This window comes from Terrapene carolina, unplaced genomic scaffold (genome assembly GCF_002925995.2).
Source record: "Terrapene carolina triunguis isolate 2854851 unplaced genomic scaffold, T_m_triunguis-2.0 Scaffold58, whole genome shotgun sequence".
Classification (NCBI taxonomy): domain Eukaryota; kingdom Metazoa; phylum Chordata; order Testudines; family Emydidae; genus Terrapene; species Terrapene triunguis.
The window spans coordinates 55,779,107-55,797,426 of NW_020664409.1; the positions used below are offsets into that span (position 1 = coordinate 55,779,107).

Below are 18,320 nucleotides of genomic sequence, written 5' to 3' on the forward strand. Positions count from 1 at the left end.
CTATATCCATTGCTTTCTAAACCTAAGAGTTTAAGGGGAAAATATAAGTCTCTGATGCCAGCTGGGCTCCAGTTTCCATTTCTTGCAGTAAAGCACGTGTTTGCACCCGGAAAATACAACTCCAACATTAGTTCTTACGTCTACTGTTGTACATTGCTGATGCTAGTTATCATTTCATCTGAATTTAAATTGAAATAATAGATTTCTCCTTTTGTATGTCTTAAATATAGAAAATACTTGACCCAACAAATAGCTTCTTGTTTTTTTTTTTTTTTGGTTTGTTGAGTGTTTACATTCCTTCAGACATACACTAGAATCTTGCTAATTCACATTTCACTAGTCCTTTTTCCTCAGGCCATAATGTGTGTACAAAGCCAGCAGTGTCTGTATAATAGCCTACTGTTGTAGAGAGGTATGTTGTTATGAATACTTCATTACAAAAATATACCACAGAACATTTACTAGTGTACTATATAACTATACTAACATAAATGATTAGAACTGCACTGGTTAAATAAATGAATTTTGCATTATCCTTCTTTTATGTTTTGATTATTTGCAAATCTCATCACATAGTAATCATAGGACCATCCAGCTCATTTCCATGTCATCAGTGTGAACTTAGATACCACATTGCCTCCATTTGTAATGCACAAAGAAATTTAATTATTTTTAAAACTGTGTTCAAATTTCAAATAGTTTTATTCTTTGAGTGGCAGGATACAATATCCAAGTAATAGTCTTCACTTGGAGTAATACTGAGTGACATGTTCAAATAAGTTGTGAATGAGGAACTGTTAGTGACACTGAATGTTTGGTTTACAAACTTTTCAAGCAGGAAAAGAGAGAAAAATGTAATGGATGTATTTGAGATGGCCAGGCTTCGGATGCAAGCTCCAGTCAGGCGACCTTCATCAAAGGGTGCAGCTGACCCTGTCAATGTTCAGAATATCAGGGAGTTCAATGAACTTAAATACACAGGCAAGTGGATTTTATCCTTTCTGATTGGAGGTTTATTTGCATCTCTTAATCATTTCCTAGCATTTAGAAGAAAATTCAGTAATCCTTCTCACAGTTGCCCTTAACACAAACACTATGGATAGGGTCCTGGCCCTCACTGTATCTTCTTTTCTACTGGCATTCTGGTTTAACTAGTGAGCTGAGGAGTCCACTGCCTGCTACACCATGGCATAAGTAGTATAGCCAGGGAACCACTATATCCAGCTCATTCCTGGCTGCTAAAACAGCCCCTTGGAATGTTTTTAGTGGCATTGTAGAACACATTCTGTGTTGTTTTTGTGGAGCATGTATATCAATTTGCAATGCAAAATATTTTGGTTCCCCAAAATGATGATATACTTAACTTCCGTTAAACAGGAAAGCATACGAATGTTTCAGCAGCTTTTTAATGCACTTTTGTGTGTAATGATCCATTCACGTAAAGGTGCTGAGAGGTGTTTTTGAAAATCCCAAAGTGGCTTTGGAGCACAAGTCCCAGTGAAAGTCTACAGGATTTGTGCTCTTAAATAATTTAGGCACTTTTGAAATCCCACCCTCCGTGTCTGACAGCAGTTTACACCTGACATATCTGTGCTTTCTTATTAACCAAAAGAAGTATCACCACAATCAAAATTCACTGTGTCAACCCTTAGTTGTTGTCATTACCATAGAATCATTGAAACTCCTAATCCAACCACTACTAACCATCCCAGGTATTTATACATTGTTACGGTCTTTGGGTTTGTTTGTTTTCTGGCAAATTGAAGTTGCTTAGTTATTTTTTTCATTTGATACACTTTACCGCCATCTATGAATTTTTTTTATAAAGTGGTATTTTAACATATTATTACAAGCCATCCACTTTTTTTTGCCATTATTAGTTTTGATAGTCCTAGTGCTTTTAAATGCATGTAGTTCCCATTTTTAAAGTAAATGTTTCTGAAATAGTGTTGTGATGAAATTTAAAATTCACAATCTATGCAACAGATTCAGAAACACGAGCAGACTTGAGATATATGTACCCTGATCCCCCAAAAGATGATCAAACCTTAGAGATTCAACAGCAGGCATTGCTAAGAGCGCAGCGGAAGAAACTCAACAGAATGAAAATGAGGAGGGATGCAGAAGGTAAGAAAAGAGTGACTTGAGAGAATGAAATGTATTTTTATTGGCTTTGTTTTTGATATAACTGTAATAATCCTCAATTATAGTTTTAAATTTCCTTTAACTCATTGGCTTGCTCTGAAGAATGCATGCAGGTTCACAATAATTTGTTGGAAAACAGAAAGGTAAAGCTACTGTTGAAGTTCTATATATTTTAATACTACATAATAAAGAAAAAGCCAGTCTTTCTATCTGCACTTCCGTTGTTAGAGTGGATGCTTCCCCTTGGTTCTTTGGGAGTAATTTTATTGTGATTTCATGATTATTTTAAAAAATATAGCAGAAGTTTAGGGCAGTTCCTGTTTCTTAAAATCTAAAGAGTCGTAAATAGCTTCCCTTTCTGGAAGATGAGTTTGACAGAAGTGACTGAAGATGGTCTTCAGTCATTAGCAGATTAGTTCTGCAAGGCAACAATACTTCCACACTCATCACAGATAGTTTTGGAAACCAAGAATTATTTAGACTGAAGTTAGTATAGCTAATAATGTGTCTCTGACTTTTGAACAAGAAATATGCTGAGGATTAGTGAAGACAAAGTTCTGCTGTTTTCAGTCTCAAAACCAGCCATTGTCATAGAAGCCCCATGTCAGATGTAGCAACTAAGATAGCCTTACACTGCAGGTCCCCTTTTGGAGTATTGAAGACAGTGGGGCAGGTCCTTAGCTGGTGTTAATTGTCATAACTCCATTGAAATTCAATGGAGGATTTGTCTCTGTTTCTTGTTAGGTAAATTAACTTTTTCACCGTCATTCATTTTCTGTATGCAATAATACAAAACGTCTTTGAACCAATCGTCTGCCATTTCAGTACCTTGGGTCTTATCTTCAAAGCCATCAGTGGGTTAGGATGCAGCTTCATAAGTGACCACTTCTCCATTCCATGATGCCCTACAACAGTTGACCTTCTCTGTAAAAATGCAGTTGACAAAACACATGAGCATTGAAGTCAAATTGTACTCTGAGAAATTTTAGCTGTGGAATGAGCTTTCAGGGTCTGACCACTTTCAGGCAATGTTGCAAAATCCTCCTCAGCATAACTGGGTTAATTGGGAAAAAGAAAGAACGAGAGAAACAGATAAAAACAAGAGAGATCCGGATTAGACCTTCCTCTAACAGAGAAGGGAGAAGAGCAAAAGACCTATGAAGTACACTAGAAGCTTTGCTATACAGATCTAATTGACTTGGGAAGCAATTAAATACTACACTGAGGGGCACTATAGAATGCCCTAAGATCGCTAGATACATACAGCTAGAAAGACTAAATTAGTATAGACTTTATTTCCTGCATGGTGGTAGTTTTGAGGCTACAGCCTTCATGAAAGAGGGAAGAAGACCCTACCTGAAAAACAAGTAGTAATCTCACAAATTCTGCATCTACACCAAATCTCCACTTACTTGAAATGCCAGAATGAGTGCTGCCTGCAGTAGATTGGATACAGGTCGTCATAACATAATAATCACTCTTTGTTTCATACTGTGGATTCAGTGACATCATCTAAATGTCATCTTTCTTTCTTACATATTTTAGTTAGTTAACATTGTTGACATTCATTTCTATCAGTAATGTTCAGAGAAAATGTCCATTCAGGTGAATGGAGCAGTTTTCACCTGTGCCATAGCTGTCGTTTCAAGATCTCTGAAGACTCAGGTAGACATAATGGCATTTGCTTCACAATTTTGGAGGTTATTTTGCCACCATAAAAACTAGAGACTTTTTGTTGTAAAGAATGCTCAGATTCTGGAATGCAAGGCGTATTATCACAGGCAAGCTGTTACTTATCTATCTGCCCAAACTTGTCCAGTTCAGCTCCTGGGGAGAAGCCCTTCTCATAAAAATTGCAATTTGGAGTTTCTTACTGAACTACAGTTCCAGTTGCTAAAAGTTTGGAATAAATGCTAGTAAAGGCTTTAGTATTCCTGCCACTTGTAGCTTTTGTTGGGAAAAATAGTTCTTTTGCAACTGTCCTAGGAGACCTGGATAGTATCTTACTCTACAAGTCATCCCAATATGACTAAGGGTGACCGAATTGATCCTGAAGGACAAAAGTTGTGTGTTTATTGCGTGATGAGCTAAAAATATGTTATGCATTAATGAGGAAGATGATGAATATTTCTTGGGTTTGTTCTTTCTGTGACAGGCTTTTCTGGTGTTCATGTACACTATAACTTTTATATACAGTGTATAAAAAACAAATGTATATAAAAATACACTTCTTGTCCTAAATTGTGACCACCTTGGGGCAGGGATCTTTTGAACTGTAATATTTTCCCAATCAGATTAAGTTTCTGATTAACAGGCCACATTGCCTTTGAGAAGGCTCTGATTTATCTGGAGGAGTGTGCTTTGCCAGCTATGAAAGACAATTTTGACTCATTCCATTAATTTGAGTACAGATTGTCAATTTCATCTCTTGCCAATTCTGAATGGATAATGTAGTTTTAAATTACATTAATCTGAACAAAGCCAGATGTTCCCTTTTCCAGGGCAGTTTAGATTCGCACACAAGTAACTGAACCCTGAGCACAATTCTGGGAAATCTCTTTATTTTTAAGCTGCTTCATGGTCCTTGTAGAGGACATTCTCCCCAGCCCACCAGTTCTTTGTCCTCCTTTGTCTTGTGACTTTCATTTTCCATCTTCTATTTTACACTTACTTATAGTCTGTTACTGTCACTTCCTACTCTGTAGTTCTGGACAAGAGAAATATGTGTTCTTTGCCTTTTCTCTGTTAATTTTCCAATTAACCTTCCTCAGAATCAAATTCAACTCCTTTTTTCTCCAGTGAAAATGCTTTTCTTGTTGTCTCATTCAAGGGAAAAAGAAATGAGATATATGAATATATATATTTATTTTCATACTATATATATATATAGAGAGAGCGAGAGAGAGAATGAAAATTACACTGCTGTTGGCTCTAGAGGCAAAGACAGTAATTCTAGAGATTCTGCTAACATTGTTGGGGGAGCAACAGATAAAAAAAAAAATGTGGCTGATGCAACTCTTATAAATAAATGGAGATATACCCATCTCATAGAACTGGAAGGGACCTTGAAAGGTCATTGAATCCAGTCCCCTGACTTCACTAGCAGGACCAATTTTTGCCCCAGATCCCTAAATGGCCCCCTCAAGGATTGAGCTAACAAACCTGGGTTTAGCGGGCTAATGCTTAAACCACTGAGCTATCCCTCCCTTCTTCTTTATATAAACATTTATTACTGTTTTTTCCCTAGGTTTTTAAATAAGAGAAACATTTTAAATGTTAGCTGCATCGTAACTTTAGAAACTAACACATTTCTAAACATATGACAAAAGTAGTTTCAAATACTACACTTGCCCCTGACTCCTGGCAATTTTTGTCATTTTGCAATCTCTTTGCTGCTTTTAATTGTTTTCCTTTCCCTTCTTACTGTGTGAGAGTGTCATACAAACAGGAGAGCTGAGTGAATAATGGACAAGTTTAAGGCTGTTTGTGACTTTTTATACTTAGTCTCATTCTTTTTAAAGTTTAACCTTAAGTTACAATGTCCTGGCTTTCTAATATTTGAGATAATAGTCCAACTTTTTTTTCCCATTCATTTAACAGTGCTTTGTGAACATTAACTCTAACTTACCCAAGTTTTTGGTCTAAGAATTCCTTTATTACTCCTTAGTTCCATTTGGCTATTTTTATATAGTAGCTATTCAGATTAGATAAACTTCAGGGCTTTAAAATCTAAGTTTTAATCCTGATGACTAATAGAATATTGAGTATGGCTATCCCTTAAGATCCTACATCTTTCTTTAATTCACCAATTTATTTTAGATAAGTAAAACATATTTATTTCATTTATGAAGAGTGGGGCAAGAAAACAAAAATATTAATATTATAGAAGTGGAAATCATCTTTATTATAACAGAATAATACACTAATTTGAGTCCTTTGGCACATCTTGGAAGGTGAACTTTCTTTTTGTATGCTAATTCAGGGTGCAGAATTAACTTAGAGATGGATTCCTTTGCTTGAGCTATATGATTAGCATATTTTAATTTAATTTTTATATTTTATTTGCACTTGTTAATGGGAATGCTGCAGACACTGATTTTAATGAAAAGATTTGTGTAAGATGTAGTTTTAAGGCTTTAAACATCATTCTTCTTATTATGTATATTATAGTAGTGCCCAGAGGAGCCCGGGTCAAGATCAGAGCCTTGTTGTGGTAGGTGGTATACAGACCCAGAGTTAGACAAGGTTCCTGCCCCGGAAACTTGTCTGTGAGAAGACAAACAATACAGCAAGAGCAGGGTAGAGGAAGACTATTAAATATTTACAATTTCTGTATACCTAAATACACTATTCTTCTTTGAGTACCATTTCCTATGTGCATTCCACACATGGGTACTGATGCTCAATGTCTTTTGGCCTGCACATGTTCTGTAGCTCTTCTCATGCTCCCGATTAAGAGTGTAAGAGACAGTGAGATTGTCTCTGAGTTCCATATCAATCAAACAAAATACCTGTATTTTTTTCCAAAACCTTGCTCTTCCTCTGAAGATAAGAGACTTCCCTCCATCAATATTCAGCATGCCCTGGCATTCTACCTGCAAAGAACCAAACCCATTAGGAAATCACCAAGACTTTTTATTGCTACAGCAGAGAGATATCCTGGGCAAGCCATTCCTCCCACTGCTTGCCAATCACCCACATGTGGAATACACATAGCGATCAGCACTCGAAGAAGTGGAGGTTACTTACTGTAACTGGAGATTCTTCAAGATGTGTGGTCCTTAGCTGTATTCCACTACCTGCCCTCTGTCACCTCTTCTTCTATTGGATTTGCGGTAAGAAGGGGAACTGGAGAGGCATCCACCCACACTGCCTCTTATACCCTCAGTTGGGACCAAGAGAAGAGCTACTGCACATATGTGGACCAACAGACACTGAAGAATTTCCAGCCTTGGTGTGCATGCTTACCCATGTGTGGAATGCAGATAGGGACCACACATCTGAAAGAGCCTTCAGTTACAGTTAAGTAACCGCCTGTTATATGAATGTTTGGGTTTTCTTTTATTTTTTTTTAATTTTATAAATATCAACTTTTCAAACTGTCCTCAGCTTAGCCATCATGTTTCCTGAATAATTGTAGGCATCATGGTTACAAGTGATGTTTGAGAAGAGATTTGTAGGAGGGAGGGGTGAGTAGCCTTACAGATAAGTTCAGGGATGGTGTGCCATGTATTGTAATTTGAAAATAGTTAATAGCTTAATTGAATTGTTTTTGAACACCTGATATTGTCACAAGTTTCCATATGAAATTTAAAGCCACCAAACATGACTTTATAGAGAAGAACTTGGCAGGGAGATGAGTTACTCCATGGCACCCATGCAGCAAATAATACAGTTTTAAATAATGTTCTGCAGCAGATTCTGTACTTATGGGCCTGTACAAAATTCCAAATTTTTGAGCTTAAAACCAAAAATATACCATATTATCTAAAACAAGCTGGCTAAGTAAAAAGTTAATTTATTATTTTATGAAAATTATATTAAATGGTGTATTCTCTCAATAACACTACTGTAATTGCATTAAATGAAGACAGTATGCAGTTCTTGTGGTAAGAAACAGTACTTCTTACCAGCTACGTGATTAGTTGTTGTTTATTATATGTATTACAGTAATACCAAGAAGTCCCAACCAAGTTCACTGCCCCTCTGTCAGGCGATGGACAAACATAGTGAAAGCCATTCCCTACTCTAAAGAATTTACTGTTTAAATAGACAAGTCAGGCAAAGGTTGGGAGGGATAACAGAGACATAGAGAGGTGAAGTGTCTTGCCTAAGACCAGAGAGCAGGTTTCTTGGTCCTGGTTCAGTTGCCCTATCCTCTAAACCAAGCTGCCTCCCCAAAGGTTAGTTACTTTCCATATTGTCCATTTTGATGCTCTATAATAGGAAGGTCACATTGATTGTTACTACCAGGGTTGTCAGAATCTGCTCTGAGGAACCTAGTGTAAATTTGCTCTTTAGTTACCAAATAAAGATTTCTGCAGCAGAAAGTAGGTGTGTTTCCAGAAGTTGATACAATATAACTTCTAATGCTAATATCATCAGATTAACCTTGAATACATTTAAAAAACTTGTTAGTAAGTACAAAAGCTGGTTAGTCTGGACATTCCTATAATAATCCATAAGTGTATTTAAATTCAACAGATGTCTTGCACAAAGCCAAGAAATAAACAAGTTGGTATTAATTTGTTTTGCCACTTAGAAATATAGTTTTGATATGCAAATATATTACATTTTTTTCTTCATTGGGAGAGACTTGTGAATACACATTTGGGGGGAATGTTGTGTATTTGTAACAATATCAGATTTCCTTCAATAGCAGTTTGAATATTTACATTAGGTCCATCTAGTGACACTTAAATTAATATTAAGACAGCTTAAGCAAATTTTGCATCAAAATATTCCCAGTTTATTTATTAATACAGTGAATATGACTGTAAAGATAAGACTTTAATAAGGAGTGATTCATTGTGGTGTCCATAGTTGTGTAACAATATTTTGCTAAAATGTTAAAATATGTTCTTGTATAATCAGTGTTTATGTTCATTACTTTTTTTTCCTCCCTGGGCTGTGATGGCTACTATAGACCATGATGATTCTGTTCCTGACTTTAACCCACGAAACATGGGACTGGTAAGAAGAAACTGAGCTCCCCTTCCCTCCTCTCCCCAATATGCTGTTTTCATTTTGTTCAAATGTGCAGAGTGTTGTGGCTTGTAGTTATGTTAATTTTGGACGGAGTGTACATTAGAGAACTATTGAAATAGAAAACTAAATTTAACTAAGCTTGCAATCTGTCTGGATAACTGGCAAGCTAGAGGAATAACAAATAGGATACTTTATTCAGGTCTCTTTGCTGAGGCAGGAAATAAGCTCCATGGCTGTATATCTTAATATATACATATGGCTGGATTCTTCACTGCCTTTTACTCGGTATAGTCACGTACATCTGTGTAAAGTTAGGAATAGAATACTGTACCTCGTGTGAGTTAGTGGAGAATGCTAATTTGGTAGAACTTTACACAGTTATATATGACTAAACAAGGTGCAAAGCAGTAAAAATCAGGCACTGTTTCCAACAAGATATACAAGAGCCATAGAGCTTATTTCCTGGTTCAGTGAAAAGAACTGAATAAAGTGCTATCAAATTCCAATTCTCCACTAATTCACACTGGCCACAACAAGTGCAATGAAGAATCAGGCACTTAGAATGTCACTTAAACTATTATTCTTGAATTGCCTCATGATGCATAGCTAATAGAGCAGTTATGTGTTCAGCATAATGTTAGTGAACTTTGGTTGTAAATAGCTACCTGAAATTCTTCTTTGGAGGGTTGATTTGCAGTACATTTTCAGTTTCCATTGTCTCTTTCCTCTTTGAACTCAAAATTGATAGACATTATAGTGATTCTCAACACAGAGAAATCCCTTTACAAAACCAATTCTGTAATAAATTGTTGCAGTTGCCGCCATGTTGTTTATTACAAGTTAAACCTTTTAAAGTATGTAATAAGGATAGCATAATAACAAATACTAAGCTATGTTACAGTTGCATAGAAGTACATTTTTTGAACTCAGTACTATCAAGGACTTGATGTCACAGGGGATTAGTAAAGGATTTTGAATCTTTCTTGTTTAGATCACTACTTTGAATACAATCCAAAAGTCACGAAGGATATTCAGTATCTTACGTGAAGTAAATTGCCAGTCTGGGTTTAATTCCTAATGAACATGGGTTCATGTTACACAAAGAACAGTCACAACTGACACCCATGTAGATAGTTTTAGTAGAGAGGATTGTTGTGGAAAGTGTCCAAAGTATGAATTGTTAGGGAAAGTCTCAGATATCTTTAATCCTATTATTTTTGCCAGTAGAACAGGACTGAAGCACATTTGAGAGCACTGCACTGTTTTGTAGGTATAAAGAAGACTGTAAATTTCCAGTACTGTGCAGTTTTGTTCTAGCCGTGTCAGTCCCAGGATATTAGAGAGACAAGGTGAGTGAGGTAATATCTTTTATTGGACCAACTTTTGTTGGTGAGAGAGACAAGCTTTCAAGCTACACAGAGCTCTTCTTCACATCTGGGAAAGGTACTGAGAGTGTCACAGCTAAATACAAGATCAAACAGATAGTTTAGCATAAGTAGTTAGCATTTATTCTAAGGGACCATTCAAGATGAAGTGGCCCGTTAACAATCCTGTACTCATAGGACAAAAAGGGGTGTTAGTAGGGTACAGATTGTTGTAATAAGCTGTAAATCCAATGTCTTTATTAAGACAATGATTTGTAGTGTCTAACAAAGTTAAGAATTTAAGCTCCCAGGCTCATCTTTTGAAAGTGTTGTGCAGGTTTCCAATGCACTAACAACTATGAGGGTGAAACCAGGAAATCACTATGCTCTCAAATGAACAGGAAAATGACAAAAGACGAAAACATCTGTGGGTGAACACTTTTCACAAAGCGATCCCTTTATATCTGACTAGTCAGTCCTCATCCTCAAAAGAAACCTGGACAACGCTTTCAAGTCGAGCCTGGGAGCTTAAATTCATAACTTTGCTAGATGCTACAAATCTTGGTCTTAGGCCAGGTCTATTCTACAGGTTTATATCGGTATAATTACGTCGCTCAGGGGGGTGATAAATCCACACCCCGGAGTGGCGACATTATACCGACCTAAACCCTGTTGTAGATAGAGCTTCTGCAGTCAACATAGCTACTGCCTCTCAGGGAGGTGCATTAACTATTCCAACAGGAGAATCTCTCCCATTGGTGTAGGAACGTCTTCATTTAAGTGCTATAATGGCACAGCTGCACCGATACAGTGTTTTAAGTGTAGACCTGCCCTTAATAAAGACACTGGATTTATTGCTTATTACAACAATTTGTAACTCACGAACCCCCCTTTTTGTCCTATGACTACAGCTATGTTAAGGGGCCACTTCACCGTGAGTGGTCCCTTAGAATATGTGTGTTAATAACTACTTAAGGTTTCTCTAACGGGGTCGTGACCCCTCAGGGGATCTTGAGGCTATTACTTGGGGGCCGTGAGCTGTCAACCTCCACCCTCAAGCCCCGCTTCGCCTCCAGCATTTATAATAGTGTTTAATATAAAAAATGTGTTTTTAATTTATAAGGTGAAGTTGTACTGAAAGGCTTGCTGTGAAAGGGGTCACCAGTACAAAAGTTTGAGAACTAAGCTATTTGTTCCATCTTGTATTTGGCTGTGACACTCTGAGTACCTTTCCCAGACCAGAAGAAGAGATATAAGAGCATAAGAACGGCCATACTGGGTCAGCCCAGTATCCTGTCTTCTGACAGTGGCTAGTGCCAGGTGCCCCAGAGGGAATGAACAGAACAGGTAATCATCAAGTGATCATCCTCTGTTGCCCTTTCCCAGCTTCTGGAAAACTGAGGCTAGGGATGCCATCCCTGCCCATCCAGGCTAATAGCCATTGATGGACCTATCCTCCATGAATTTATCTAGTTTTTTTTTTTGAACCCTCTTATAGTCTTGGCCTTCATAACATCCTGTGTCAAGGAGTTCAACAGGTCGACTGTGCGTTGTGTGAAAAAATACTTCCTTTTGTTTGTTTTTAAACCTGCAGCCTATTAATTTCATTTGGTGACCCCTAGTTCTTCCTTATTTACTTTCTCCACACCAGTCATGATTTATAGATCTCTATCATATCCCCCCTTAGTCATCTTTTTTCCAAGATGAAAAGTCCCAGTCTTCTTAATCTCTCCTGATATGGCAGCCATTCCATACCTCTAGTAATTTTTGTTACCCTTTTCTGAACTTTTTCCAATTCCAAAATATCTTTTTTGAAATAGGGCGACCATATCTGCATGCAGTATTCAAATGTGGGCGTTCTATGGATTTATATAGAGGCAATATAATATTTTCTGTCTTATCTATCCCTTTCTTGATGATTCCCAACATTCTGTTCACTTTTTTGACTGCCCCTGCACATTGAGTGAATGTTTTCAGAGAACTATCCACAATGACTCGAAGATCTTTTTCTTGAGTGGTAACAGCTAGTTTAGACCCCATCATTATATTTTCCAATGTGCATTACTTTGCATTTGTCAACATTTAATTTCATCTGCCATTTTGTTGCCCAGTCACCCAGTTTTGAGAGATCCTTTTGTAGCTCTTCGCAGTCTGCCTGGGACTTAACTACCTTGATTAATTTTGTATCATCTGCAAATTTTGCCACCTCACTATTTACCCCTTTTTCCAGATCATTTATGAATATGTTGAATAGGACTGGGCCCAGTACAGACCCCTGGGGGACAATACTATTTTCCTCTCTTCATTCTGATAACTGACCATTTATTCCTATTCTTTTAACCAGTTACTGATCCATGCGATGACCTTCCCTCTTATCCCAGGACTGCTTCCTTTGTTTAATAGCCTTTGGTGAGAGGGACATTGTCAAAGGCTTTCTGAAAATCTAAGTACACTATATCCACTGGATCACTCTTATCCACATGCTTGTTGACCCCCTGAAAGAATTCTAGTAGATTGATGAGCGATGATTTCCCTTTACGAAAAACATGTTGACTATTCCCCAACAAATTATGTTAGTCTATGTCTCTGACCATTTTGTTCTTTACTATAGTTTCAATCAGTTTGCCCGGTACTGAAGTCAGGCTTACTGACCTGTAATTGCCAGGATCATCTCTGGAGCGCTTTTTAAAAATTGGTGTCGCATTAGCTATCTTCCAGTCATTTGGTACAGAAGCTGATTTAAATGATAGATTACAGACGACAGTTAGTAGTCCTGCAATTTCAGATTTGAGTTCCTTCAGAATTCTTGGATGAATACCATCAGGTCCTGGTGACTTATTACTGTTTTGTTTATCAGTTTGTTTCAAAACCTCCTCTAATGCCACCTCAATCTGGGACAGTTCCTCAGATTTGTCACCTAAAAGGAATGGCTTGAGTTTGGGAATCTCCCTCACATCCTCAAGAATTCATTCAGTTTCTCCTCAATGGCCTTATCGTCCTTGAGTGCTCCTTTAGCATCTTGATCATCCACTGGCTCCACTGGTTGTTTAGCAGGCTTTCTGCTTCAGATTTACTTAAAAAAATGTTGCTATTACTTTTTGAGTCTTTGGCTAGCTGTTCTTCAAATTCGTTTTTGGCCTTCCTAATTGTATTTTTACACTTCATTTGCCAGAGTTTATGCTTCTTTCTATTTTCCTCACTAGGATTTAACTTCCACTTTTTAAAAGATGCCTTTTTGCCTCTCACTGCTTCTTTTACTTTGTTGTTTAGCCACGGTGGCTCTTTTTTGGTTCTCACTATGTTTTTTAATTTGGGGTATACATTTAAGTTGAGCCTCTATTATGGTGTCTTTTTAAAGTTACCATGCAGCTTGCAGGATTTTACTTTTGGTGCTGTACCTTTTTAATTTCTGTTTAACTTACCTACTCATTTCTGTGTAGTTCCCCTTTCTGAAATTAAATGCTACAATGTTGGGCCGCTGTGGTGTTTTCCCTGCCACAGGGATGTTAAATTTAATTATATTGTGGTCACTATTACCAAGTGGTCCAGCTATATTCAACTCTTGGACTTGATCCTGTGCTCCACTTAGGACTAAATCAAGAATCGCCTCTCCTCTTGTGGGTTCAAGGACTAGCTGCTTCAAGAAGCAGTCATTTAAGGTGTCAAGAAACTTTATCTCTCCATTCCGTCTTGAGGTGATATGTACCCAGGCAATATGGGGATAGTTCAAATCCCCCACTATTATTGATTTTTTTATTTTAATAGCCTGTCTAATCTCCCTGAGCATTTCACAGTCACTATCACCATCCTGGTCAGGTGATCGGTAATATGTCCTACTGCTATATTATTATTCGAGCATGGAATTACTATCCATAGAGATCCTGTGGTATAGTTTGGTTCATTTAAGATTTTTACTTCATTTGATTCTATGGTTTCTTTCACATATAGTGCCACTCCCCAACCAGCACGACCTGTTCTACCCTTCCGATATATTTTGTACACTGGTATTACTGTGTCCCATTGATTATCCTCATTCCATCAAGTTTCTGTGTTGCCTATTATATCTATATCCTCACATAATATGAGGCACTCTAGTTCACCCATCTTATTATTTAGACTTCTAGCATTGGAATAGAAGCACTTGAAAAGCTTGTCACTTTTTAGCTGTCTCCCATTACATGATGTCATTGAATGAGACTTTTTTTCATTAGACTGTTTCTCATCAGATCCTACCAGTATTTTATCATCTTCCATCCTCTTCTCCTTATTAGGACATAGGGAATCTCCATTAATAGATCCTCCTGTAAGGAATGTCTCTGTCCGAACCATGTCCTCCTCTGCACCTATCGGCTTTCCCCCAGCCCTTAGTTTAAAAACTGCTCTACAGTCTTTTAAATTTTAAGTGCTAGAAATCTGGTTCCATTTTGGTTTGGGTGGAGCCCATCCTTCCTGTATAGGCTCCCCCTTTCCCAAAAGTTTCCCCAGTTCCTAATAAATCGAAACCCCTCTTCCCTACGCCATCGTCTCATCCACACATTGAGACCCTGCAGTTCTGCCTGTTTAACTGTCCCTGCGCATGGAACTGGGAGCATTTCAGAGAATGCTACCATGTAGGTCCTGGACTTCAATCTCTTACCTAGCAGCCTAAATTTGGCCTCCAGGACTTCTCTCCTATCCCTCCCTATGTCATTGGTACCTACATGTACCATGGCCACCAGCTCCTCTCCAGCACACATAAGTCTGTCTAGATGTCTCGAGAGATCCACAACCTTCTTATCAGGCAGGCAAGTCACCATGCGGTTATCCTGAACATTGCAAACCCAGCTATCTATATTTCTAATGATCGAATCGCCCATTACTAATACTTGTCTTTTCCTAATAACTGGAGTTCCCTCCCCCGGAGAGGTATCCTCCGTGCGAGAGGATACCACAACATCGTCTGGAAGGAGGGTCCCAATTATGGGATCGTTTCCCTTTGCTCCAGTTGGATGCTCTCCTTCCCTGAGGTTTTCATCCTCCTCAACAGCACAGAGGCTGTCAGACAGGGGGTGGGACCATTCTACTGTGTCCCGGAAAGTCTCATCTATGTACCTCTCTGTCTCCCTTAGCTCCTCCAGCTCAGACACCCTGGCCTTCAAAGCCTTTACACGGTCTTTGAGGGCCAGGAGCTCCTTGCACTCAATGCACACATACGCCACCTGCCTATTGGGCAGGTAATCAGACATGCTGCATTGGGTGCAATAAACTGGGTAGCCCCCACTCTGTTGCTGGACTTCTGCCTACATTATCTTTTTACTCCTGAAGTTGCTTCCTTTGTTGAGGTTTTGTTTTTATCAGGGTTTTTGTGTGTGTGGCTTACATTTAAAGAAGTTTAAGGAATGTTACGTGTATCTAGCCCCCCACTCTCCCACTCCCCTTCTCAACTCCCTCACAAAACTTCCGTTAGCCGCTCCTGTTCTCTAGCTCCTCTGGTTGCTTAGGAGCGGGCTTTTTAAAGCCCTGGTCTTCCTGAGTAGCCCTGCCCCCTGGTTAAGGGCTGATGGATGCTGAATGGCATAGGGATCAAAGCCCTGTTAATAAGCTCTCAGCCTTGCCTATCAGGCTGCTTGGCTCAGCACCCACATGTTCAGCACACCGTCCTCAAACAAACAGACCACATGGTATATTTCAGTCCAGCAGCAAGCACACCACAACAAACACACACACAACAGACATCAAACTTACCCCAAGGGTCACGTAATTGCTCCTCCCTCACCAGGAGAAGTCCGTTGCAAAACTCCCGTTAGCCGCTCTGTGTCGCTCAAAAGCTTGTATCTCTTACCAACAAAAGTTGGTCCAATAAAAGATATTACCTCACCCATTTTGTTTCTCTAATTTCCAGTACCGTCAGTCTGGCACTTTTCAGAACCACTAGAATACTAATAAACAAACAAGCAAGCAAAAAGCAAAAAAAAAAAAAACCCAACCAAACAAAACAAATAAAAAAACCTAGTACAGCTGAACTGAGTGTCTTCTGTTTTACTTTTTTAGTTCAGAAATGAATCCAGTGAATTCTTGAAAAATTCACTATTGGAATCTGAGAGTGCGTTCATTGGTGAGTTTACTCCTCTATATTTAGCAGTATTTATGTTTATGTTCAACATGACATTTGATATGGTGGTATTGTTGTTCTCAAACAAAGTGATTATGCTGCTATTTTAAAAGTCTCAAACCAGTAGACTTTTCCAGTGGAGTTGGTAATTGTCAGCACTAATTATATGTGTTGGGAAAGTCCTCTCTAACTTAAAGCGGATGTTAATGTAATCACCTACTCCTTTTTGTCCTCCTTTCTGTGCTTTGCTTTTCATCAGTGCTGTACTATATAGCTCTATTTTTACTGTAATGATTTTCAGACCTTACTGTGCCATAATAGCTTGCAGTTTTATTTTAGACATCGTATAAGAATTCTTACTTGTCCTTCAATCAAACAAGACTTTGGTAGTTGAAGTTGGAAATGGAAACAGAACAAATAGCCTAAATCCATTCTCTGTTATATGTACTACTAATTAAGATTAACAAGGCATTCAGACTAAATTGATTCCCCCGACTGAAAGTTAGCATTGTCTTTTATAAGAGCCACATCTCTAGCTGGACCTAAATTCCATTACATTGTCTTCAGATTCTGCAGCATTGTGATGCCACTGAATGAGAATTCTCCATAAGCTTCATTTTTATAAAGAATTGAAGTTTTAAAATGAGTTAAATATTACAGCTTATTTTGTTATCAAATTCCATTTATTTTATGCTCTCCCCACATTTTAAACTTTCAGTACATCAGATATTTGTATTGAAATTGTCCAGGTGAACCTGGATGTTTTGGCAAGTTGATAGTGGACAATGGGACTTTTGGCACCTGGGGAGCGATGGCAGGCAATTTGAGATTGTGTGATAAGCAAGTTATCTGGATGTTTCTGCTAAAATGATCAGCAGTGAACTACATAACAATATTGATAGATAAATATTCTTTTGTTAGATTTCATAGGGCTTGGTCTGCACTTAAAAAAAAATCAGGCCCTGCAGCTGTGCACCACTATAGTGCTTATGTGAAGAACCTACCTACACTGTTAGGAGGGGCTCTTGAAGGAAATCTGCTTCCCCATCAAGCTAGTGCTATCTACCGGGGGTTAGGCTGGTTTAACTGCGTCGCTCACTGGGGTGAATTTTTCACACTCCTGAGCAACGTAGTTATAGTGACCTAATTTTTTAGGTAGACTAGACCATAGTAACCTCTTGAGGTGAATGAGGCTGTTCTGAGCTATTGTTTCATGAAGCTCCATTGGCTTGTGCTTGATTTATATTTGGAAGATTGATCTTCAAAACTAGGATGATTAAAATGTGTATACATATGTATGTTTATATGTATATTGTAAATGAGCTTCGATTCTATAGCACAGTTCTTTGGCAAGGGTAGGGCAAGATGACAATTCTTCAGCAAATGCTTTATAATCCTAGATAGATAGAGGTCTCCACCATTATGCAAGATACAGAACAATTCATTCAGCAGATTCTGTTTAGAACTACAGGTCTTCCATTCTGAACTGATGTAGTACTCTGGGCCGCCCAGAGGATTCAGGGGACCTGGGGCAAAGCGGGGGAGCAGGCCAAAAAAAAGGCGCCACCCGCTGCAGCGCTTGTACTTACCGGGCAGCGCTCCGAGTCGGCGGCGGGTCCTTCAGTCGCTCCGCATCTTCGGTAGCACTGAAGGGCCCCCCGCCGACGAAATGCCGCTGATGACCCGGAGCGACTGAAGGGCCCCCCGCCGCTGAAGTGCCGCCGAAGACCCGGACCGCCGCCGGGTGAGGCGCCTCTAGCCAGGAAAGGGATTCTCAGCCAGGGCTCGCGGGGCCCGGAGCCTGGGGCAAATTGCCCCACTTGCCCTCCCCCTCCCCCCGGGCGGCCCTGGTAGTACTTAAAAAGTCACAATCTTGAAATCAGCTCCTTCCATCAGTGTTAATGTATTTTGCATAAATGCGAAACTTGGGGATTCTTGATTTCTGGCTCAAAAGGGTTAAATAATGATGCACATACAATCACAATTTTAAGCTGCCTAGATTAGATACAAGC

General features: G+C 38.7%; 1 protein-coding gene across 1 annotated transcript in view; it reads left to right on the top strand.

The window, feature by feature from the left end:
• CSPP1 (centrosome and spindle pole associated protein 1) overlaps positions 1-18,320 on the top strand; it is a 150,063-nt gene that overhangs the window by 103,016 nt on the left and 28,727 nt on the right. Inside the window, exons 22-25 of the mRNA XM_026659714.1 lie at positions 836-981; positions 1,987-2,127; positions 8,792-8,838; positions 16,248-16,311. Of these exons, the coding sequence (XP_026515499.1) occupies positions 836-981; positions 1,987-2,127; positions 8,792-8,838; positions 16,248-16,311 (398 nt within the window). The remainder of the gene's footprint in view (positions 1-835; positions 982-1,986; positions 2,128-8,791; positions 8,839-16,247; positions 16,312-18,320) is intronic.